This window comes from Pseudorasbora parva, chromosome 20, assembly GCF_024679245.1.
Source record: "Pseudorasbora parva isolate DD20220531a chromosome 20, ASM2467924v1, whole genome shotgun sequence".
Classification (NCBI taxonomy): Eukaryota; Metazoa; Chordata; class Actinopteri; order Cypriniformes; family Gobionidae; genus Pseudorasbora; species Pseudorasbora parva.
Genome location: NC_090191.1, coordinates 4,770,427 through 4,796,539, shown reverse-complemented (window position 1 = coordinate 4,796,539; position 26,113 = coordinate 4,770,427). Strand labels below are relative to the sequence as shown.

General features: G+C 39.4%; 2 protein-coding genes across 5 annotated transcripts in view; both read right to left on the bottom strand.

Annotated features, from left to right (window-relative positions):
* Nucleotides 1-3,822: 3,822 nt before the first annotated feature.
* The window catches only part of LOC137049234 (gastrula zinc finger protein XlCGF57.1-like), a 295,468-nt gene continuing 273,177 nt past the window's right edge, over nucleotides 3,823-26,113 (bottom strand). Inside the window, exons 1-3 of one of the 4 annotated variants that reach the window (XM_067427717.1) lie at nucleotides 14,042-14,080; nucleotides 12,924-13,168; nucleotides 3,823-7,115 (exon numbers count right to left, since the gene is read on the bottom strand). In XM_067427717.1, coding sequence (XP_067283818.1) covers nucleotides 5,491-7,115; nucleotides 12,924-13,119 — 1,821 coding nt within the window. In that variant the 5' untranslated portion in view covers nucleotides 13,120-13,168; nucleotides 14,042-14,080 and the 3' untranslated portion in view covers nucleotides 3,823-5,490. Of the gene's footprint in view, nucleotides 7,116-12,923; nucleotides 13,169-14,041; nucleotides 14,081-26,113 lie in introns of those variants that run through there. The other 3 variants (XM_067427718.1, XM_067427719.1, XM_067427716.1) reach the window with 3 other exon arrangements.
* Nucleotides 23,254-24,500, bottom strand: LOC137049397 (epidermal differentiation-specific protein-like). The gene has a single exon (XM_067427952.1). It carries the CDS (start codon nucleotides 24,226-24,228, stop codon nucleotides 23,710-23,712), a length of 519 nt encoding a protein of 172 aa, XP_067284053.1. The 5' UTR covers nucleotides 24,229-24,500; the 3' UTR covers nucleotides 23,254-23,709.

The window sequence follows — 26,113 nt, the reverse complement described above, 5'->3', positions numbered from 1 at the left end:
TAATGATATTATAATAGCATGCATCACTGAACATTAAACATTTCAACACATTTTAGCATTAAACAAACAAAACAAGGAAAGTGATAACTTGGGACGAATAAGGGATATTACAACACCAACATCAGCTTACAAACCCGCAACATCAGATTGTATTTTTAGCCGGCATTTAGTTTGTGTGTATGTGTAATGGTGGAAACAGTTCAGTGTATGCACATACCCATGTTCAGTCCCTTCATTATAAAAGTCTGGGGTCACAGTCAGTCTGTGACACCCTTCCACAAGGATGTGTCATCTCTCACTCCAACTATCATTCTGCTCTGCCCTACTCAGCGTGCTGCTTTAGAAAGTGAAATTGTAGAACTGCAGACAAAAGACATTCTCAAAGCTGAACTCGGAGCAGGTGTTGGTCACTTCTGGAGTTTGTTGTCTGAAGAAGATTTTCCCACTTTGAAGCCACTTGTGCAAAAAGTTATGTCCTTCTTTGTGAGCACATACACTTGCGAGTCAACATTATCAACCATGAATTTGATAAAGAGGAAACAGAGAAACCACCTCACCAATGAACATCTTGCATGCCTCACAAGGATTGCAACGACAAGCTACAAATACAACATGAAGAAAGTCAAGGAAATGCATGCATGCTTCTGCTCATCCCAGCATCTGTCATTTATTTTTCTCTTGTATTGTATCTTTAATTTTCTTTTTGCGGCCAAGTTTTATTTTCACAAACAAAGGTTTCTTAAGAAAATTTCGACTGTTATTGATTTCTTAGGCTATGTGAAGTACAATATTTAATCAAATCTCTAAGATTAATTGATAAAAGAAAATGTACTTCTTTTTTGAAGAAATATGATGAGATCTTTCATGTAACATGATTATTATTGTTATTATTATTATTTTTTCTTTTTTAAATTATTATTTTTTCTTTTATTTTTCTCTCTCTCTTTTGTTACGTTCTTTCCATTTCTGTCCTATGACTGCGAAATGAGTTTACTTGTTTAATATGTACATTGTTGGAAATGTTATTTCTAAAAGATGTTTTCAATAAAAAAAATCTGAGCCACATTGGTCTTAAAATGCACATACAGTCCCTGACAAAAGTCTAGTCGCTTATCTATTTTCTAGAAATACCTGATATTAACCTGACTTTTAATTAATTCATTGGTGTTAGAAATAGCTCATATGAAAAGCTAAAACCCTCCCAAATGATGTTTAATGCACTGAAATAAATAATTTTCACAGAAAAAATATTTATCATTTAATCAAGACAGAAAGGTCAAATTTTGGCAAGACAAAAGTGTTGTCGCCTATACAGAAATTGAACAAATTTACTGCAAATACAAAAATATGTCAGCAAATTAAGTTGTGGTGCTATGAGATCCAAATGTAATATCTTGTATGACTTCCATGAGCTTGAAGGACTGCATCCATGCGGTTTGGCAAGGATTCAAACAATTTATTGATGAAGTCATCAGGAATAGCTAAAAAAAAGCAGTCTTGCATGCCTCCCAGAGTTCATCAATATTCTTTGGTTTCGTCTTCCATGCGTCCTCTTTCATCCTACCCCACATATGCTCAATGATGTTCATGTCTGGTGACTGGGCTGGCCAATCCTGGAGCATCTTGATCTTCTTCGCCTTGAGGAACTTTGATGTGGAGATGGAAGTATGCGATGGAGCACCGTCCTGCTGCAGAATTTGGCCTCTTTTATGGTTAGGAATAAGAGGTAGCTAAGATTTCTTGGTATTTTAGACTATTGATGTTGCCTTCCACCCTGCAGATCTCTCGCACACCCCCATACTGGAGACCCAGACCATGATTTTTCCGCCACCAAACTTCACTGTTTTCTGGGTGAATCTCGGATCCATTCGGGCACCAGTAGGTCTCCTGCAATATTTGCGGCGACTGTGGTGTAATTCAACAGAAGAATTATCTGAAAAATCCACCTTCTGCCACTTTTCCTGCGTCCATCCTTTTAGCAGGCTGTGGGCCTTGGCAAATGCCACACGGTTTTTCAATTGTCTTTTGTTTAGTGCTGGCTTCTGGGCACTGAATCGACCATGGAGGCCATTTTGAGACAGAATCCGACAAACTGTTCTGGTTGACACAGGGACTTCAGGTGACCAGGTCTCGTGGAGCTCTGCTGCAGTGGAAAATGGGCTGGCCTTGGATTTTCGAGCCAACAAACGGTCCTCTCGAGCAGTTGTCTTGCGGGGTCTGCCTGACCTGGGTTTGTCAAAAACGTCTCCAGTCTCTTCAAATCTTTTTTTTATCCTCTGTACTTGACGCTGAGACACATTGAAGGTGTCTGCCACATCAGCAGTGGATCTGGTCTTCAGCCTCTTGATAATCAAAACTTTAGTCTCAGGGTGAATCTTAGGCATGTTTGCAGAGGTCTAGTTGCAGTTGATGTGAAGGTCTAGTGTACTGGGGTTCTTTTTATACACACCTGAGACCTAATTGATCCATTATTAGTCACAGGTGAAGCTCATATGACAAGGCGACAACACTTATGTCTTTGCAAAAATTGACTCAATGGGCTTTACCAAGCTGTGAATATTAGAATACTTTTTGAAAGTTTAGTTTTTCACTGAAACATCATCACAAAAGCTGGTGGGATTAAAATGAGCCATTTCTTTAAAAAAAATCTTGATTAGAAATGTATTTCAGCGGCACTTTAGGTCAATTTGTTCACAAGTGACAAGACTTTTGTCAGGGACTGTAGAGGAAACATAAAATATTCCATAATTTTAGTCATACAGATAATAAGAGTAGGACATCGTTTAAAGGTGCACTATGTAGTATTTTTGCAGTAAAATATCCAAACACAGTTGAGTACTTACAATATCCCAAATGTTTCTAACTATTTGTAAATTGTGAGAAAATTGCTATTTTAACTAAGGAGTAATGTGTCAGCATAGCGTTTGAGGGAGTCGCCTGTCAATTACGTCATATAGGCGTTAACCTCGGTTTTATTCTGCAGAAGCTCTTTTCTCTTAGCAGTGTGAACATGTCACAGCAGCGCCGAGCGAACGCACAGAGTAATGTCATAACATCATTTTAAACACACTTAAATGTATCTAATATGATAAACAGAGCTGCATTACCTTATACTTCTGACCGGAAGTGGAAATAGTGCGCGCGCCCGGCGACTGTGTCCTGTCCCGTCCCGTCATAATAAAAGTCCCGGAATTCACGAGTGTGTTTGTTTGTGTCACAATCGCTCCAGTGGCCGTGCTCAGCTCCTCAACACTCAGTCCTGCTCTGCTTCATACTACAGTAACGTTAATAACCGCATCCATGAATATGATTTCTGCCTCTGTCCTATTTTCCACCGGCTGTGAGGTGAAGACCACATGTCCCAAGATGCTGCGCTCAAACTTGGCGTAATCAAACTACGCCTTTGTTTTGAATAGGCGCCCTCTAGCGGACGGAAAGTTGCATAGTGCACCTTTAAAATTGTGAAGTGTTTATTTACATTGTGCTATTGTAAAATAAAGAAAACAAGACATGCTTTCTGTCATCTGGTTTCCTTTCTGTGAACTTGTTTGAGGAGCGCCACGTCTCACGATAATGAACCAAACTCAACAGCACAGTCGCAGTTTTTACTTTCTTTTTGGTAATCTGTTAAATATTTAAATCAAACATATTTCATGTATAGGCCTATAGACTGATTTTATGAAAACAAGTTTTGTTATTGTAACCGAGACAGGGGTATGCAAACTGCTGCAAAAAGTGGCCCAACAATATTTTGTACAGAAGCAACACCACTGCTTTGAATGTACCGGCAGATGGAGGCGTAAAAATGAAGTGGCGTAAGAATGAGGTCAAAGATCCAGTGTTTATTCCAAAAAATGCAAATAAAGGTTTTCCAAATGGAGTGCAAATTATATTTTACAGTGGGAATAAAAAACAAAGTAGAATAAACAGTTCAAAAGATATTTGTACAAACAAACGTATTGGCCCAAAATGCAGCAATAATTATCTCCAATTCACTCTATGAGCAACTCTGAAAGTTCCTCTTAAAAAAGACAAGCCCCTCCTACTTAGTCTAAACCAATTAACACATTTAAGGAAAGCAATAAAAATCATCTAAGAGTTGGACCGTTATAATAATAATTCAGAAATATATAAACCTTTGGGAACAAAACAAACTTAATTAACTTTTAATGTTTAAGAATACTAAAACAAGAATCAAACAGATCACCAAACTCCCCTTCACACATGAGAAACATTAACGGTGCCTTCTTGGCGGTAATGGGATACTCAAAATGGTGGCATTTACTGTGACCGGGTTTTGCCTGTTTGTGGTAGGAAAATGTTCCAGTTCGTAAGTATAACTATTTATATGTATGTGGTTATATGAAAACAATAAACATCTAACATGATTACTGGCCTTGTTTTACTTCTTAGTTCAATACATAAATCAACAGTGAAATGTATAACTCATATGTCAAACTGAAGAAGAAATGGCTTGGTGAGGACAGGAACAACACTTAATACACAATCAGTGAAACCAAAAAATCTGTGTTAAATGGTGTATAAGTTTGCGCAAAACAGATAATTGTGTGTATGATGTTACAATAAGAAGTGTATGTATGTATGTTCTCAGTCTTGTGTCAGAATAATAAGAGTCACTAGTCACAGAAGCTTATTTACTTGAGTTATTTTTAATGGAACTCCATTTTCCTTAAATCATCCTGGCGACTAAATTTTTTTTTAAACCCAGGGTTTGAAAACCACTGCTCTAAGGTGATTTAGTACTCTTACAATAAACATCACATTAATAATAATAATAGATTTTATTTATAACGCACTTTTCTTTCAGAAGAATCTCAAAGTGCAAATTATTATTACATTATTCAGTCTCTCAAACATGAGGTGTTTCCTGTCTGTGAAATTCATTCCACACTGAAAACTTGTAAAACCAGTTCTCTCATTCATGAATACTCATGTGGTAGTCCAGAACTATTTTATACCTAAAACTTTTCCCACAGCGACCACATGTGAACGGCTTCTCTCCCGTTTGAAGCATAGACTGTAAAAAAATATGGACGTAGTATCCGTGACGTCACCCATAGGATTCCGATAAGCCGTTCTAGGGGCGAGCTGGGCGTCGCCATCTTGTGAGCGAGTCATCGCGCGTCACTCCTGGAAAACAGAAAATGGGCAAAAAGGCCGTATGGGTGCGGAGCTGAGGTGATGCAATGACTATAAACGGCAGATAAATGGCTATCCACCTGTAACCACGCCCTTAATTATGCAGAAATTTACGGCTATATATAACGTAAATGAATGAGTTCATTTAAAATCACCCCCCTCACAGTTATCATGAAGGTCAAAATTAGCCGTATAGGCAAAAACCACAATTTGTACCAGGCTGTAAACATGTTTTTTTTCTGCTGTAAAGTTGAGAATTTTATCATGGGGCTCAATGAGATTCTGCTCCTTCTGGAGCCTGCCTCTAGTGGCCAGTTGAGGAATTGCAGTTTACATTACTTCCGTATTGGCTTCAAGAGAGATTGTGGGAGGTTTCCGCTTGGTGTGAATTCTCATGTGCCTGTTAAGGCTCTCTTTTCGGTTGAAACTTTTTCCACATTGTTGGCAGGTGAACGGCTTCTCTCCAGTGTGAATTCTCATGTGGTAGTCCAGTACTGTTTTATTTCTAAAACTTTTCCCACAGTGACCACATGTGAACGGCTTCTCTCCCGTGTGAATTCTTATGTGCCTGTTAAGGCTCTCTTTTCGGTTGAAACTTTTTCCACATTGTTGGCAGTTGAACGGCTTCTCTCCAGAGTGAATTCTCATGTGACTGACAAGGCTCTCTTTTCGGTTGAAACTTTTTCCACATTGTTGGCAGTTGAACGGCTTCTCTCCAGAGTGAATTCTCATGTGACTGTCAAGGCTCTCTTTTCGGTTGAAACTTTTTCCACATTGTTGGCAGAGGAACGGCTTCTCTCCAGAGTGAATTCTCATGTGACTGTCAAGGCTCTCTTTTCGGTTGAAGCTTTTTCCACATTGTTGGCAGTTGAACGGCTTCTCTCCAGAGTGAATTCTCATGTGACTGTCAAGGCTCTCTTTTCGGTTGAAGCTTTTTCCACATTGTTGGCAGTTGAACTGCTTCTCTCCAGAGTGAATTCTCATGTGCCTGTCAAGTCTTGCTTTACGGTTGAAACTTTTTCCACATTGTTGGCATGTAAACGGCTTCTCTCCAGTGTGAATTCTCATGTGGCTGTCAAGGCTTACTTTTCGGCTGAAACTTGTTCCACATTGTTTGCAGGTGAACGGCTTCTCTCCAGTGTGAATTCTCATGTGGTTTTCAAAGGTTTGTTTTCGACTGAAACTCTTTCCACACTGAAGGCATGTGTGGAGTTGCTCTCCCGAGTGCAGTCTCATGTGTCTGTTAAGGTTTACTTTTAGAGTGAAATTCTTTCCACACTGATGGCAGGTGTAGGGTGTCTCTCCAGTGTGAAGTCTCATGTGGTCTTGAAAGTTTTCATGTCGATCAAAACTCTTTACACAATGTCGGCAGGTGAACGGCTTCTCTCCAGTGTGAACTCTCATGTGTCTGCTAAGACTTTCTTTTAGGTTGAAACTTCTTCCACAATGTTGGCAGGTGTAAGGCTTCTCTCCAGTGTGAATACTCATGTGCCGGTTAAAGTTTCCTTTTACAGTGAAACTCTTTCCACACCGTTTGCAGGTGAAAGGCTTCTCTCCAGTGTGAATTCTCATGTGGACTTCAAGGCTTACTTTTTTACCGAAACTCTTTCCACACTGTTGGCAGGCGAAAGGGCACTTTCCTGTGTGAATTCTCATGTGGGCGTTAAGGTGTCCTTTATTACAGAAACTCTTTCCACACTGGGGACATGAGTACGGCTCTCCAGTGTGAACGCTCATGTGCCTGTTAAGGCTGCTTTTTAGAGTGAATCCGTTTCCACACTGTTGGCAGATGAAATGACTTTTAGTTCCCTTATTTTTAGACTTTTTTTGTGACAAAAACTTTTCAGCCAGCGAGCAATTAAAAGGTTTTTCCCCTGTTAAATAATTATTCTTAAATTGATCTTTCTCTTCCATTTCATTCAGTTCTTCACTCTCCTTTTTCAGCACCGTCAGGTCTAGGGCAAAAAGAGACAAATGCGCATTAACATCAGTTTAACGGTACATAGCAAAAGACAACAAAACATTTAGACATGTAAAGTATCCAAACCAACTATTCCCATGGGCATCACACCAGGAGGGAAAAGGTGGACAGTTTGGAGAGCCCACATTTTCATCTTCCCCCTGAGCTTCAGCTAATGTTTACGAGCTAGCACACACGTTTTCTCATTCTCTGTTTCAGTGGTCCTCTCAAAATATGTCCAAAGACCAGCTCTGATCGGCTGAACTTGAGAGACTCCGGCACCATTTTACAGATTGAGAATAAAAGCAAAGGGACACCTTCGTCCCACTCAGACCATGCCTCGATGCACTAATTCCTAAGCATCAAAGGTCAAAAAAAGGACATTAAAGGTATGATGGAAGCTTTCCAATGACCCCTGACTCGCTGGATGACAAGCACTGGATATACACTGCGTATTATTGAGCGAATTAAAAACTTGAGCATTTTAGATAATTAGCCCTCTGATCAGTCTGGACAATTCTTGGTGGATATAAAGTGGTAAAGAACTTTAAAGTTTTACAACTGCTTGGGATGTGATGGGGGGGGGGGGGGGGGGAACAAAAGTTATATAACCATAACTTTTGTTTCAGACAAGCCATAAATAATTTGTTTGAAAAGGACTTGACCACAGCTTTCATATGGTATCAAAAGATGTAAAAGGTAAAATTTCACCATGTGACGGGTTTTCACAGATCACAACACATTTATTTAAGGGAAGTACATTGCATTCATTCTCTGATCTTAAATAAATGTTTGTTTTCATCAAGTGATTTTGGTACCTACAAGTAAACTACTAAACTCCATATAAAGACAAAGTGGGAAGTCTGAACTAAACAAATGTATTGACGATGAGTCATGTGTAGAATGTCGGAAGGGAATCAACAGCCACAACTGGAAAGAGTTTGACTTTAAAACAAATATTTGTTTTTTTTAAAACACCATTGGCAATATCAAAATTTGTTAATGGTGAGGGGTAAAAATTAGCCTGTGGGCGGTTGGTCAGGAAGTCCTTAATCCAGAGACAGATAGAGGTGGAAAAGCCTAAATCCAACAGTTTAGCTACCAACCTATCCGGGATGACTGTGTTGAATGCAGAACTATAGTCGATAAAAAGCATCCTCACATAGCTGCCTTGGCGCTCCAGGTGTGACAATGCTGTATGCAGGGCTGTAGTGATAGCATCTTCAGTAGACCTGTTGGTTCTGTAGGCATACTGCTGTTGGTTGAAGGTATCCGGGAGGCTGGTTTTGATGTGCTGCTGGACCAGCTTTTCAAAACACTTCATAATAATTGGGGTAAGTGCAACTGGACGGTAGTCGTTAATATCACTAATAACTGTTTTCTTTGGTACTGGGACAACTGTAGTTGTCTTCAGGCAAGATGGGATGGTGGCTGTTGACAGGGACAGGTTGAAGATCTTTGTGAAGACTGCACAGAGCTGGTCTGCGCATTCTCTGAGCACTCTTCCCGTCACTTCATCCGGTCCCGCCGACTTCCTAGTGTTAACACCCCTGAGCATACTCCTCACCCTGTGTTCCTGTATTATGAACGGGGGTGCATGTCCGTTGGGAACCGGTATGGGGGGTGTGAACATCTGTGTTGCATTAATTTCAAAGCGGGCAAAGAAATAGTTGAGTTGTTCTGCCAACAAGGCATTAGCATCAGTAGTTTTGTTATTGGTGCTTTTGAAGTTTGTGAGATGTTGGATACCCTGCCATAGTCGACGTGGGTCCTTGTGGTTGAAGTGGTCCTCAATCTCTCTTTTGTACTCTGTTTTTGCACTCCTGATAGCTCTTTTAAGGTTTGATCTAGCTGCACTATAGAGGGCTTTGTCTCCTGACCTAACAGCAGCATTACGGTCTTTTAAGAGAGATCTAACCTCTCTATTCATCCAGGGCTTCTGGTTGGAATAAAAATGGATGCATTTGTCAACAGTGACATTGTCGACACAGTTCTTAATATAGCAGAGTACAGTTGATGTAAACACCTCCAAATCCTGATTGTCAAAGACGTCCCAGTTGGTTCTTTCGAAACAGTCTTGTAGCTGGGAAGAGGCTCCTTCTGGCCATTTTTTCACAGTCTTGATGACGGTGGGCACTTTCCTTCTTAAAGGGGATTATGCTGGGATTAAAAACACAGAAAGGTGGTCTGACTGGCCCAAGTGTGGCAGTGGAATTGCCCTGTAGCCTTTCTTAACATTTGTATACGCCTTATCCAATGTGTTTCCCCCCCTTGTTGCACACTTGATGTGTTGATGGAGTTTAGGAAGAACTGTATTCAAGTCTGCATGATTAAAATCCCCTGCTATGATATGAACAGCATCAGGATGAATAGTCTGATTTGCATTTATAGCGTGCAGCAAGTGGCTTTGAGCCGTGTTTGCGTTTGCATCTGGTGGAATGTAAACAACTGTAACCATAACAGCGGTAAACTCTCGAGGCAGATAAAAAGGCCTGCATTTGACAGTTAAGTACTCCAAATCAGGAGAACAAAGACTGTCTATGATGTTAGAATTCGTGCACCAGTCATCGTGTATGTAACAGAGCCCGCCACCCTTGGTCTTACCAGAATCTATATTCCTGTCCTGTCGGAATGCTGTTCTACCAGTTAGCTCCAAAACAGCATCAGGTACGAGTGGATTTAACCATGTTTCTGTTATCAACAAGATGCAGCAGTCTTTCATGTTGTTGTTTGTGGCAATTTGCAGTAATAATTCATCCATTTTGTTGGCAAGCGATCTGGCGTTAGTGAGAAATACACTAGGAAGAGGTGGTTTGTGCGGCTGTTCCCTTAGCCGAACTAGTAGGCCCGACCTGCATCCACGCTTTTGCTTTCTGTGTCTTCTCCGCCTTCGTCGCTTGCTAGAGCCGATAATAGTCCATGTAGAGCCGGGTGTCCTGGCTATCTCTTCTGGTATGTAATGTGACTCCAGGAATTCGCTTGTAATTACTTGATTACATTGAAAACCTATGTTTAAGATGTCCAACCGACTGTAACTGTGATTCGCCTGAGTGTTTTTAACAATTACGAAGAGACAAGTAAACAAAAACACAAACGAAAAGCACCGAATGGTAGAGCATGAAGCCGCTGCGTCTGTGCGCGCCGCCATCTTGGATTAATGACGACGGCCGAGTTGCGGTTGCTTCTAGTAACACAGAAACTGGCGAACGGCGGCGGTCTTTCGAATCAGCTCTGCCCGCGCCTCCGGAAGACTTGGAGTTAAGCTTTCCTCTGAGAAAAGAACAAAGAGCGGCACTGAAGTCATTCTTAAAAAGGGAAGATGTGTTCGGAGTTTAGCCGACCAGATACGGCGAATGTTTAATCAGTCAGCGAGCTCCCCTTCACCGTCGTTGCTCCGGTTGGTGTAGCGCTATCCTATTGCATGCAGAGGGAGTTTGAAAGACAACCGTTTATCCCGCCTCTCGGATTGAGCTGTCTATGGTGAGTTTCCAGACCAAACATCTTGATGTGGGTCTGGCTTGTCAGGCTAGGTAAAAATGGCTGAGATCATGAAAATTCTGACGTGCCTTCTACTCCCGTTTTTCTTGCTTGAAGGGATACTCCAGGATTGGTGTAGTAAAAACAAGAGATATCTTGCATGTACTCTAAGTTCACAAACAAACTATAACAATTAATTGGATAAAGCCACATGCATTAAAAACAAATTGATCAGTATGGAACTTTTACTTATTTGCTGTTGTATTATTTGATTTTCACATAATGCTGTGTTTTCTTTCCATTCTTTACTCAGTTATACATGTACTTTTTTTCTCCTTTAAGCCGGGTGCACACTGTGCGGTTTTGCCCACGATTTGGCCGTCTGAGACAAATTTAGCAAATCCTAAAAGATTCCTCAGATCCTAGGCTAAAATCTGACGTCTTAGGTCGTTAGTTTGACATGTTCACCGGCAGCCGATTAATGAGGGCTGTGATCAAATTTTACCTCAGACGAAATTCTGGCAGTGTCAGAAGATTTGGCACACAATCTTGCAGTGTGACTTCTCGACAAATATCTCAGTTTTTCAAAACAAACTATGACAAAAACGAGAGCTAGACATTTATTTGTAGCCAGCATTTCAGTCCCGCGTGTAATGCAGCTCACAGTCACCCAACGCGTCATTCATTGATGATATAAAGCTCCGGGTGAGTTCTTACGCGCGTGCGTTTTTAGCGCGCCTTAACTATCGTGCAGTCTGACATTAATGACAACTGAGATCTTACAGTGTGACATGGCTTACATCGGGGATCATGTTCGTACAGTCTGACAAGGGACATTCGCAAAGGATTTTGAAAAATCGCAGTGTGCAGGACCCATTACTCGAGTCTATGCTGTTGTCAAGGAACGGTTAGTTCATTGTTGAAAAAAAATTAAATAGACCTATTCCAACACAAAGAAAGGACCAACACAATCCACTGATATGCTCAAAAGGTTTGCGCATGACAGGAACTGGGATTAAAGGTGCTGGTGGAATCACCTGGTTTGGTTTCCCAGCATACCATCAAACATGACAAGTCTTGCAATACTGTACCACAGCACACTTGGTACCAAACCGTACCTCTAATGCTTTCCCAGCCAATTTGCATTGCAACAACAATGACCATACATCTTTTGGCCAACCCAAAGAAGTGGCAATCTTTTCAAAAGCGTTAACAGCCTATACATTGTAGCATAGAAAACATTCTGTTGTAAAAACTTTTTTTTTGTTTTAACACAGATCAGGGATGTGTGAGATGCGAAATATGTACTGTATTGCAAATCATTGAATGCAGGTGTTCCAATCACTTCCATGGCCACAGGTGTATAAAATCAAGAATCTTTCATTTACTAACTAATATTGGCATGTAGATGTGTTCAGGCCAGGACTCTTATCACACGTGAGGTTTGGGGCTAATTGGACATTATATGCCTGACTTACAACAGCTTCCTGTTTCGTGGCTAAACATCAGACTTTGTCAGGCTGCCACGGACAGGCCCTTCAGGGAAAACTCTAGGGCTGAATCCGAAATCCCCCCTAAACCCTCAAAAACTATTCCCTACATTAGTCCACTTGAAGGAGTGAATGAAAACGAGTGAGTGAATTCGGACAGCCGCTGTGTGTACATCAGCTGTACACTCGTTATTGCGGTGCAATGTGGGATTGAATGAGTGCACTCAATATTGTCCACTGTGGTCTCGGACACCCCTTCAAATGGCTGTCGCCTCAAATAGTGACCTATTCAAGGGCATAGGGGGCGATTTCGGATTCAGCCTAGATCTTCACAATTTAACGAGGCAAATGCCTTAAAATTAGACGGTGCAAATATGATGATGATCTGATTAAATCTCTAGGAGTTCAATACAGTTAAACGTCTGGAAATGGAAAAAACTGCAAAAATTTTGCTGAGAAAATTCTAAATGTCGCCCTTCCTGTTGGGTTGTCATACTTTGCACCCAGGGTCTTTTTTCTTGGTATTGGGCTTTTAAATGTCTACTGAATTTCATACTCATATGTGAAACATAGCTCGGACAGCGCTTAATTGAAATTTTGTAGGTGGCGCTATCAAGCCATTTTGCTGCACCTAATTCTGAATCCCATATCAGATATACATTTTCACCACTTCTGACGTGTGCAAAGTTTCATGAGTTTTCGAGCGTGTTTAGGCCCACAAAAAAATGATTAATTTGGGAGAATAATAATAGGTTGAGCAATTACAATGGGGTCCACACACCATCGGTGCTCAGGCCCTAATTAGGTCATAATTCACCTTTGAGAATGAAACCAACCTGTTAGTTCTTCAGTTTCTTCATCTTTCACTCTGAATGTTTCCTCAATCTTCATGTCTTCACTCTCCTCTTTCTTTCTTTGTTCCTCAGTTTCTTCATGTTTCAAACTGAATACATTTTCAATCTTCAGGTCTTCACTCTCCTCTTTAATAAACTCCAGCTTTATGTCTTCACTCTCCTCTTTAATAAACGCCATCTTTATAATAGTGTCACGTGGATCTCAGTCACTTCACCAGAAGTTTGTCCTGTTTAAGATGAGAATAATAACAGAAAGAAAAATAAATCCAAAATCTCTCCTAGTTCAGTAGGTCAGTGCGCTAGTAAGATAAGCTTTTGTTCATTTTATTAAACTTTCAAAATTACAGTTTATTGACACGTTTTCACAATTTGTAAGTATAAATTGAAACATGAAATTAAAATAAAAAGAAACAAAAAAAAATTCAACTTAAAATTAAAGGCCATCACAAACGTTAAATTAATTTAAGTTTTTTGAAAATTTGCAAAATTGGGTTTTTGAAAACTCACTTTAGTTTAATGAATATAACATTTTCATAATAAAAACAAATTGATAATATATATTTTTCTTTTGGAAATGTCAATCATTTGTGTGAAATAAAACATTTAAAACTAGGATTCAGTTCATTTGAACTCTTATAAATCGAGACATCTCATATCTAATGTGTGTTCCTCAGGATATATTCTGTCAATGATGTTAAATGACACTTCTTTGGTTTTATTTGTTACACAATTTATTACACAAGAAAGATGTATTCCCACTCAAATGAGGAAAACATTAACTCAAACTAGATGGAGAAGAAGAGGTTTAAGTAAAAATAGATCTAATGTTACTGCATTTATCACTGATTCAAACAAGTTGACAACTGAGTCTAAAGCTCCGGTTCTCTCGCCACTCGCCAGAGACTGAACTCATGTTTGAACTGATTCGATATAGAGCGAAATGAGACGCTTCTTCTGTTACTCATGAGTTTATTATGTTACTTTACTCACACAACGCTGATAAATGTTAGATAAAGCAATGCAGTGCTACATTTAATAATACATCATTCATTCTGCTTAACTTTAAACGGTTTCTATCGCTTCAAACCCTTAAAACAAACCTTTCTCCAGCCGAATCACAACAGATGCACGAGCAGCGGCGCAGCTTGATGATGTCACACACGGAGACCAAAATAAAAGTCCCGTTTGCACACTGTTGCGTCTAAAATCATGGTAGTGCATAGAAATTTACGTAGAAAAAATTACTACATTCAGAGTTGAACGTATTTGATGGAATACATTTACTAACACAATGGTAAGTTAATAAAATAGAACAAATTGAGAGTAAAAATAAATAAATAAAGTAATACTTTTTTTAAATAATTTTTTTATTTGTATAATCATTTGAATAGTTTTTTTTATTTATTATTTATCCATTTTGTCATTTTATGTTTTGATATTTTATGTTACTAATAATTTATTTTCTATTGTTTAATCTTATGATTGTGTGGTTTTCCATTGTTTTTTTTTCCCTCGGTAAATTAACACTTGTAATTGTAGCGAAGATTATTCAATAAACTCTCTTCTTTTATTATAATCACTTTATCTTCAACTTATAGAAGGCTGTTAATGGAGTCCAGACAAGACTTTCTGTTGACCGGTTTACTGGGTTGCACACTCAGATAAACTGATATCTTTTGACAAGGTCCGGTGTTGTGCTGAAATCAGTGACCTAGATAAATCTGTGACTGTGACTCTCCGTTTTTCCCCAGTTTATTTTAGCATTGTATATGTCATTTATAAACCAAATTCTTTAGGGTGTTATGGATCAACTGGTGATCGTGTTATAATATGTTAATATGTTATTTTTAACAATTACCCTTGTGGATGTCCTGTTCCATGTCATAATAAATCAGTTTAAAATAAATAAATCATAATTGATTGAGGGCGGCAGTGGCTCAGTGGCTCATGTAGGTTGTCTACAAACCAGAAAGTTGGTGGTTCAATCCCCGGTTCCACCTGACCAAGTGTCGAGGTGTCCATGAGCAAGACACCTAACCCCAGCTGCTCCCGACGAGCAGGATGGAGCCTTCCATGGCTGACATCGCCGTCGGTGTATGAATGGGTGAATGTGAGGCAAAAATGTAAAGTGCTTTGGATAAAAGCACTATATAAATACAGTCCATTTACCATTGAAAAACTGTTTTGTTTTGTTTTTCAGGTTTTATCGTTTCAGGCTCACCCGCTGTTACATCATTAGAAATTTCAAAGTAAGTCCCTATTAAAGTGAGAATGTCCTGTTAAAATGAATCTGACTAACAAAGTGTATTTTAATATGCAGTACTTTTGATGCTTAAAACAAAATCAGTGGTTACATTTGATGAATTTGAGACTTGAAAGTAAAGTATCTACTTTTAATAGTTACTTAGTTCACTCAAAATAGTGAGTTAGTCAGATAAAGCTATCATAAATGTTTTGTCTCATTTCTTTGTATCTCTTGATATTTTAAAGGATGCCGCGGAGAGGAAAGAGATCTCAGACTCAACAAATGCGTCGGCAAAAGGAGGACCTGAAGGAGGGACAAACCAGACCCTCCATGATTAACAAGGTACTATTGATGTTAGGGATGTCATATTACACACATTTCCATGATTGCGCATCATTTAAATTAACAATCAATTGATTACTCAGTCACTTTCACTCATTCACAAACACACATTTATTCTCTCTCTCTCAGTCACTTTCACTCAATCACAAACACACATTTATTCTCTCTCTCTCTCAGTCACTTTCACTCATTCACAAACACACATTTATTCTCTCTCTCTCTCTGTCACTTTCACTCATTCACAAACACACACATTTATTCTCTCTTTCTCTCAGTCACTTTCATACGCAATCACACAAACATTCAATCACTCTCACACACTCTTACACTCAATCACAAACACTTCAATGGTACAACTAAACTTAAAATATTGTTGAGGCCTTATAATGTACAATTAGAAAATAAGACGTTAAAATGTGTAAAGTGGAAATCTTTGAGTGTTTAGTGTGAGTAAAACCAAACATGACTAGGAACTATTTAAGATGCTTAGATTATGGGAAATGTTCATGCAAATCATTTAAAACTGTTGTAAAAATTATTCAAATAAAAATAATTTATAAAGACTTCCATGGAAGATGTTGATGGACTGGAAACATGTTCTTGTTCATGTTCAGTACCACACAATGGAACACAACAAGTGCAAGTCAACAACTAAACACAAAATTAATTTGTTCCTACAGTAAGTTGAAGTACTTCATAAAAAACAATATGACAGAGTCTTCACCATGAAACTGTCTCATGTGGTTTAATAGCTGGGGAGTTTGCATGTTCTCTGTGTGACAGCGGGTTAGCTTGACTAAATGCCCCTTACTGGAGGTGTTAAAGTGTAAAGGTGTATGAATTTTCATATTTGCTTCAACAACCTTTTCAACTTACTTTTCGTCACAAAGTGGCACCTCAAGGGAGCATTTGTGGCATGTCTCCATTGCAAGCACCTTTACTCATTTTGCTCTTTATCGTGAATCAGTTCAAACATGAATTCAGTCTCTGGCGAGTGACGAGAGAACCGGAGCTTTAGACTCTGAGTCAATTGAACCGATTGATTCACTACAAATGATTCAGTGATTCGAAGCACTCCATTTCTATCTCGATTTCTAAAAATCATTAAATAGTGGCCTTTGATTTTGCAGCCAAGAATAACATATCTGGTTTCTCCAAGACAGCAGGAAGGGCCGGATATTACTGGATTCAGAACTTTATAAAGCGCAACCCGGAGCTCGGAACCAGCCAAGCAAGCCAGCAAGTACCCGGGCAGCAAGCAACAAAAAGGGGGAAAAAAGCAGGACAAGATAAACAAATCACATTGCAAAGTCTGCAACACCCACTGTAGGGGTGTTGCCGTAGGGTCATTTTGAGTCACCCAAATGACCCTACGGCTACTGGGTAAAATGTGATCATGTTCAGCCTGGTTTCAAGAGAGCTGTGGTGACGATGGTTTCATTTGCAAAGACTGTGTCTGAAAAACGTTTCAACACTCACACTGGTGATATCAGTCTTCAAATTTGAATGTGATTTGCACTTTTTTGCACAAGCTTATTTTTTAATGGTTTTGCTCACCAAGGCTTCATTTATTTGATAAAAATACACCAAAAACAGTATTTTTCCGAAATATGTTTACAATTTGTTAGGTTTTTGCCCCTTATTCGTGTCTCATCCCAGGTTCTGAAGTGGCAGTTGAATGAACAAAGACTCAGCGCTAGTATCGAAGGGAGAGTATCGAAAATCTCTCTGTATATAACCTATGTTTAATAATTAAAGCAGTGGTGGAGGAAATACTGAATCTTAGTACTTAAGTAAAAGTACAAGTAACCAGAAATATATTTACTTTAGTAAAAGTAGAAGTACTACAACAAGTACTACAAGTACCTGATTTTAAATGTACTTTAAGTATTAAAAGTAAAAGTACTTGCATAAAAATGTATTCTCTTAATGTCTAATTCTAATAATTAAAAAGAAGAAAACAGTAGCGGTGGCATTTTAATTGAGTTAGTTTTGGGTTAATGTAATTGTTCTTACCATCGGTTGCCTAGTTTACATTCGGACTTACAATTCTGGTTATCTGCAAAGTCATTTTTCTGAAGCAACATTCTCATCAGCTTTGATGTATTTAAATCTTCATATGCATGATATTTTTACCTTTTATAAAGGACATTTTCCCCAAATCTTATTAAATATAGGCTTTGCTTCAGCTTTCCCTTTATATTCTTAAATTTGATTAATAAATTAAATTAGAATAAGATACAATAGGGTTGTTACCAATCAAATTAAATAATTAACACTGAAAAATTACAGCTGCACTAAATAATGCTATGAGATTGTTTTAACTAAAAAAAGTTAACTAAACCACCAGTAGATGGCGGCAGGTGAATCCTTATGAGAGAGTCATTGAGTCGATTCGTTCAAACGGCTGATTCGTTCATAAATGAGGCAGTCGTTTATGAATAGGGCATTGAATCTTTGATTCAGTAACGCACTGTTGCTGTGCAATACGTTATGGTTCGGATGTGGAAATCTGATCTTGGAAATATTTTCGCTGCTGAAATAGAACAAAAGCAATAAAGCAATCAGTAAAATGTAAGTGACTTGATGTTAATTCATTGTTTATGGAACTGTCAAATGAAATCAGTGTCACATTTTCTGTCGTGATGGTATTCAGGAAAACTACACTCGTTGGTCGTGTCATGAGATGTTTTTCTTAACTGTTATAAAATATAAAAACTAAACATTTAGAATTTTTAATGCAGTATGTTACTGAGTTTCTTTGTGTGAGCGGGGCTGATTTGTTTCCATTTCTCCTCGAGGCTGCGCGAGCCTCAACAGCGCAACCGTCAGTTCATTAGCCTATAACTTACATTATTATCCGGGCAAGCCTTAATCTCGAGCCCTGAAACTGATCCGAAAATGTAACGAAACGTTGTAGAAATGTAGTGGAGTAGAAAGTATAATAATTGCTGCAAAATGTAACTAAGCAAAAGTAAAAAGTATGCACTATTTATTCTACTTAAGTAAAGTACAGATACGTGAAAAATGTACTTAAGTAAAGTAAGGAAGTATTTGTACTTTGTTACATTCCACCACTGTTTATATACATTGAATACGAAGGGTGTAACATGATTCGAACCAATGAGAGAGAGAGATAACATCATATAGCTCAGGGTTGGGAATGTGATAAACATAGAAAAACGAGTCTAAATATGGTCATCTCTGGGTCAGATATCCTTCCTTGAGCTCCTGAAGATCTCGTAATAGAAAATAGCAGGGACCATTTTCTAACTCCCAGTCACTCCACCAGCACCTGTTCCTGGTATGGAGTGGTTCCAGCAGATAATGTGAACCATACATTCAAACATAGAATACATCTTCCTCAGAGAGAGTGACAATAGACCCTCTGACCACTTCTCTTCCATACTGAGACCAACATAAAATCTATCACAATTTAAAATAACCTTTTTTTTAAGGTTATTAATTATTTACAATTACAATTACAATTACAATTACTCACCAATTATTTACAATTATTTATTATTACATCCTGAAGATCAACGCAGCCTCGTCACCGTGCTTCGTTTACTTCTGTCCGGATGAGTCCTGCTCTAATATTGGGGAATTACTGATCAGTAGGGTCATCCGAAAGCTGAGTGTTTTGCATTGCCACATCACCCCCCGAGCGGCCATGAAAGCCATCGGCACGGTCCTCGCAGCAATAGAGGCCAAACTCCCCTGTGCTCTCAGACCGAGCCGTACGGTTGAGGCCACAAGCAATGTAATCGACTACATTGTGGAGGAACTCATTCGGGCATGGGATCCTACTGCAGCGTCCAGGACATGGAGAAGTGGGCCTGTCCCAGTTCTGCAGCCGACTTTTGAGTCACATGAGGGTGGACTGTCACTCGTCCTGCTGGAGTCAGATCAACCCTCAGACAGTGACAGGGCAAAGACCATCACCTTATTTGACTCTCTGATGACCGCTCTTTACATGTCGAAGTGCAGCGGTCACGTCAGCGGGCAGGACATCAGTTACGCAGCTTCAGGACGACTTCAAAGGCTTACGGATTTAATGAACTGTGTCCAGAGATGTGAGATGCCGCCGACAGAGAGAGACTCGGAGGAGGTAAGAACGACTGCTAAAGATTTTCTCCATTATTTTGTGGAGGATCTCGTGCAGCGTCTTCTTGTGTCCTCCAGATTCCCCCAACCTGCGAAACTCCCTGAAAATACTCCAGTGATGCCCTTCTCCATGAAAGAAGAAGATTTCGATCTGACAGTGGTGGATCATCTGACAGAGTTGGTGGTCAGCCAAGTTTTTGATTCACTGGAAAAGAAATTTCCACCGGCTGAACAGTTGACACCGATTGAGATGAACAGTCAGGCTGTGTCGGTTCAGGAGGATCTGCCAAAACTGACCTTCAGAAACAGGTTAAAGATGATGAAATCAAACATCCTTAAAAAGGTAATTTCTCCTCTGCATAAATGTTTAATGTTCTACCTGACACCTGTACTTGCTGAAATTAATTCTGTTTTAAACACTACTGTATTAAATCATGAGTGTCATTTGTTTGCAGATGAAGAATCCCTTCAGGTCCAAAAAGGACAGGAAGAGCAAGGGTGATACTGAGGAAAGAGCAGCTCAAGAACCCAAAAACAAGTCATTTTTAGGGCGGAGGATTTCCTTCTCCCTAAAAATTAAGTTTTGTGGCTAATTTTAGCACGCTGGTGTATGAACCGAGTCTGTGGTCATGAAATCATTTGAGAGGCTGGTGTTGGCCCGCCTGAAGGACATCTCTGGACCCCCGCAGTTTCCTTATCAGTGGATGATGCTGTCGACACGGGGCTGCTCCACATCCTGGGACTTGTGTAAGGAGCCTGGACTTCAGCTCCGCTTTAACTCCATCATCACGGATACCCACAGCCTTCTGTGCCCTCCTCCATCTGCCAGTGGATCATCAGCTTCCTGACAGACAGGCGGAGGGAAAAGTGCTCTAGATGGCTTTCCACTTTCCAAAACATCTGCTTTTCAAGATGCACATGGAGATGTGTCTGATCTTTGACGCCATCATGGGCAACAAAGCAAAGTTGATTCTGTGTTAATTTGATTTAATATTTGATGTTTTTTTTCATATATGTTGTAGATTTAAATAGTAAATGAGAATTTATAAAAAAAAATTAAATTATATTTTGATAATAATAAAATGATATTTTGAGTCAAAGGTCTTAATGATATTCAGTTTTGTTCAATGTAATTAAAGCAAAAGTTTTTCAACAACAGAAGAATATGTAATAGTGTGGTGTTTGGGGTGAAAGTCACAATCATTAACATGAGAAACAGGCTGACTTTTCCATTTGTTGACATAACATGGTTAGATTCAAATGGTAATTATAATATATTAAGGTGCGTATTACTTTAGAGATATTACTCATATTTATAATGAAACAATCATATTTATATACTTATTTAGTTATGAATTGCAATTGCAGTCTGTAGTTTGTGGTCCTTCAGTCTGATATCTTTGATCGGAGAAGAAATGATTGGTGATTTAGAAGATCAATGTTATTGTACCTTTATGTTCCTTTTGGAGCTCGAAGGTTTAGTCCCCATTCATCTTCCATTGTTTGGGCACACAGACATAATTTCTCCATGACAATATCTTAATAAATGATTGAAGAGAATGTCCTATGAGTTTCAGACAATATAAGGGCAAGTAAATGATGAGAGAACTATCATTTGTAGGTATAGAATTTCAATAAAGGTGTTCATGCAAACAATAGGTAGAAGGAACGAAAGACTCAAAGCCGAGACTCAAAATAACTTTTCTGTTTCCGTTACTGACAGCATAGACTCTATGGGACTGACAAGAAGAAGGAAAGACTCTGAAATTCAGAGCTGATTCAGAGCCCATATGTTGCGTAATGCGCATGCGCGGTCAACACAAAATGAACGAATCAATCTCTGAGACAACTCGGTAGTCCCAAGTCATATTAAAGATTCGTTCAAAATGAACGAATCGTTCATGAACGACACATCACTAGTCAGCAGTAAGACTTTGTACTTTACATCGACAAGCATCAGAGCCAGATGGATATTGAGTGTCAAAGTTGGGTTTTGAAGTGTTTTCTTAAGTTGTACTACTTTGTAACAGCGATACACTCACTGCATATCAAACATACGGGTTTTGGTAAAACAGGTAGAAACAGGTATTTTTCTGTCCATCCTCCACAAAACGTCTGTTTTCACTGTCAAATTTTCTCTTCTTCAAGTTAGAGTGTGACATTTTTTTCAGTCTTGATTTTTTATCATTTGTCTGGCAAAAAATAAATAAAAAATACGGTGACAATGATTGTAAATTTGTTCTTTACAATCTAAATTTGACGTGTAATTTTTAAACGTCTTCCGGCAGGGAACAAATTAGATTGGCTAAACAAGAATGCGTGGCAGGGTCGAGTAACCACGCTGATTTTAAATGTTTAGAGATCATGGGCCCTATCTTGCACCCAGCGCAATTGACTTTGTACACCGACGCATGTGTCATTCCTATTTTGCACCCGCGCAAAGCGCGCTTTTCCCTCCACAGAAGCACGTCGCTAAACTAGTGAATGAACTTGCGCTCCCAGGGAGGTTCAGCGCAAAAAAAGGAGCCGTGTTCCGGCGCAAACAATCCCTGGTGCTATTTTGCTGTTCCATTAAACAGTTGCGCCACTGACCAGAAAAAATCTAGTCTAAAGTCAGTTGCGCGTTGTTCATTATGCTATTTTAAGGGCGCATGCTTGACCATAATGTATAGCGTGCACAACGCGCATACACTTTGCTCATGTAATCTACACAGATGCAACAGTTATTTTTGCAAATCATAAATTGTTACACTAAAAAAATATTAACACATGAGACGACAGAAATCATTGTGGTGTGCGACGAAGATGTGAAAAAATAGGCATAAATCTAGCTTACAAATTATTCAGGCTAATTGTAGTAATTAAGGATCAGACCTGTTTGCCCAATAGTGGCAAGACATATAAGGACATCTGTCTTTCACTGCTCTTACAAGAACATCAGTCTCCTCGGCTGTAAACCGCTCCTGGCGTGCGCCTGGTAAATACGACATAATAATAGCAATCCATAATGGAACTTGCGCACCTGCTTTTAAAGGGAATGTTGGATGCCGCTCTGATTGGTTTATTCACGTTACGCCCAAACCACACCTATGAATAATGAAGCTACTTCCGACCAACCCATTTTAGATTTGCGCTGGGTAAATATCAACAGCGCCGAGACCCGCCCACAAAGTTACTTGCGCTTCGCGCTTTGACACTTAATTGCATTTCAGATCGTTAAAATAGGGCCCATATGTTTTATTCAGTGATTTTATTCTGTACCTTGTTTGTTGATCTGTTTGTAAGTGGTGACAATTAAAATAAAAAAAATATTTATTTATTTTTAAATATGTTTAGGAGGGCCGGATAAAGATGACTGGCCTTTGGCCCACGGGCCGCCAGTTGACTAGCCCTACCCTAGAGGGAGCTCTTGTGTGTAAGCTATGGATGACACATAAAGAAGTGAAAAAGGTAGTAGGGTGAATTCAGATTGATTTTGACACTTCTTTCAAGCAATAACAGTGGCAAAATGTGTCCCAATCAACCAGAATTCACCCTAAATGACGTGAGTGAATAATTAAAAAAACACACGCTAAGTTCCAGTCACTGAGTTTATAAGCTTTATTTCAAGGCTCTCAAAAGAGCGTTATGATATTTAACACTCTTTATTTTGAGTTGATAGGCTAGAACAGCATTCGTTGTTTCTTTCTCAGCATAATACAAATCTAAAATCCCTTTCAATATTTCACTCTCATCAAACAATGGAAATACAATCAAAAACCACAGGATCTTTAGTAGATCCGTAACAATTCCTAAACTAATGTTTACTGATAGCTACAGATGAAAAGCCAAGCAATCAGCATGCAGCTTAACTTTTTTTCTGATAAAATTCATCCTTGCCAAATTAACATAACTTTACACAGTTATCCTCAAATGATAAGATTGAGTCTGATTGCATGAAGTTTCTTCAGGCTTATTGGAGTCACAGTCATCGTTTCTGGTCATGATCAGTCTTTCCCCACCACTTGCCTCATTCTTTCTAAAAGGGTTCCAGTTCATATTGAGCTGCAGAAAGAGTATTTTGAATGACGCTGTCTATGGCTTCGGCAGCAAGGGCCGCACATGACTGGCCACATCGTTGAAGGAGAGCGGCAAATAGCTGGGAACTTGATCGCCAGGGAAAGAAATAAGCTGGGAACCCTGACGATTGATTTTCGAGTAAAGCACCCAGACACCACCTGTCACTTTGTGGGAAGAAGCGATGTCACTGAAATCAATGTTCTGAAGATTGGTTTCACTGCTTAGGGTCACGCTGCGTCCTTGATAGTCCACATGCTCAAACAGCTGGATTTCAGGGTCGTCCAGGTCATCTGCGACCATCTTGAGGGAAGAAAACTTGGCTTTGTCATCAAAGGTAGCGTACTCTCCCTCCTCAAACACCCACTGCTGTCCAGCATAATTCTTCTCATAATACCCTACCCATGGGTTGCCAATTACTTTTATGGAGGAGATGACGTCGTTGAAGCCCTTTTTTCCTAAGTCGTGGACATTGTTCTTGAATTCAGCTTTTCTGCCCTCGAAGCCCTCTTTGCTAAAAACAATGATCTTGCTCATTTTGAATGTTGGCTCGAGGAGAGAGAGGCTGGAGAAGGAAAGTGTTTCTGAAGGATCTTCCTGTGGCTCTGCTGGGAACAGTGACTTACTTGGTGTGCAGAACTGCCTTTTAAATTGGAAACAAAGTGGGCGTGACTAGGTTATGACAGTACATGTAGGTGTGGAAGCTGAGGACATCAAATATCAAACTTCAGTTAAGTAACTCCAAAAATCTAATACAAGGTTCAAAACTCTCCATGAACCATAGTGGGGGAAAACACTTTTGTTTATCGCAGATACAAGTTACAACTGTTAATGGCCAGATCCCAAATAATGTAAATTGACCCACTACCTTAATTGACCCATTACCCTTATCCTTCCCAAAACATGCGATATTGACACAAGTCCCAAGAGAATTGTGCCAAAAGAATCAACATGGCCGGTAACCCATTGCTTTTAGGGACAAACCTTTAAAGTCAACTGAAAAGTTTTGTAATGTCAACAGATATCTGACATGAAGGATGTTGGTATTTTTTTGATCATAAAGTGAGTTTCTTTTATACTCAGAAGGAACAGGTTTTCTGGTTACAGAATCCCAATGACTGTTCTGCCCATTTCCCTTAAATACCCAGAAGATAACAATAGGTTTTAAACATTTTTTTTGAACAGGATATGCCTGGACATTGATAGAAAAACATTCTTACTAGAGACAGCAGTACAGAATTCTTCTAAGTTTTCAATCTTTCCCACAATATAAGTGCCTGCTGTGAAACAGATTGTTTTACCAATCACACTGAGACATTTAAAAGGATGCCAAACATGAAAAAGAAAAAAAGCAAGAAATGCACAAGATACATAACATATGTGGTATATAGACATTCTCAGTGAACCTTCATCCGGGGTGAAAGAAAAAGGAGTGGGTAGAGGGAGTTTTAGGAATATGCCACTATTATTGGCCATTGAGTTTTATGTAATCCTTGATTCAGGCTCAAGCAAAAAATTCAAGCTCTTAATTCCCCTTTTTACAAGATGTAAAATAAGGGTGTTTTCGCACTAGCACTTTTGGTGCGCACCGGGGTTCGATTGACATCAGAGTTCAATTCGTTTGGATGATGTGAACGTGGTCTTCCGAACTCAGGTGCGCACCTGCGAACCGTACCCGAGTCCGCTTAAAAAGGTGGTCTGGGGTTAGGTTCACTTTAACTCTGGTACGGTTCGTTGCTGCTGTGAACGCAATCGTTCTAAATTGTGGAAGTGAACCGCTATTAATGATGTATGATTTGATAAAAATGTGTGTTTGTGTGTGTTTCACTCCTTTTCCTGACGAGCCTTACTGACATACTGCAAGCAGAGAGCTATAGATCTCATCTCTGCTCATCTTAGGGTTGCCACCCGTCCCGTGAAATACGGAATCGTCCCGTATTTTCAGGAAAAATGAAGCGTCCCGTATCAAAGCAATACGGGACGCGATTTGTCCTGTATTTTACATAGGTCTACCCGCATTGTGTGAAGACACGTCCTATTCTGCCCCTAATTGGGTCGCTGCCGTCGTTGGTTTGTTTGATTGGTTTGTTTCAGGTTCACGGGCCGTGAATCACGGCCAATCAGAGTCAGAAGAGGAGGGGACCCCCTCTCACAGACGAGGTACAGACGAGAGTGGGAAGAATTAAATACTTGGCTGGAAAGTGTCAGCGGCAATAAATACCAAGCCAATTGCACAATTTGTCGGCGAGTATTTTCAGTGGCGCACGCCTGTCAAATGCAAGAGCTCACCGAAATCAAAGCACTGTCCCACAGTTCTTCATACCTCAAGCATCTCCTGAGGCAGACAGTGTAATGTTTTTTTTTTTATCACCTCAATTTTTTGATTGATAACGTTAGATTTCATATGCTGCTATTAAGACAT

What these genes read in the sequence shown, in the direction of transcription:
- LOC137049397 (XM_067427952.1), bottom strand. Translation starts at nt 24,228, where the DNA reads ATGAGCAAGATCATTGTTTTTAGCAAAGAGGGCTTCGAGGGCAGAAAA.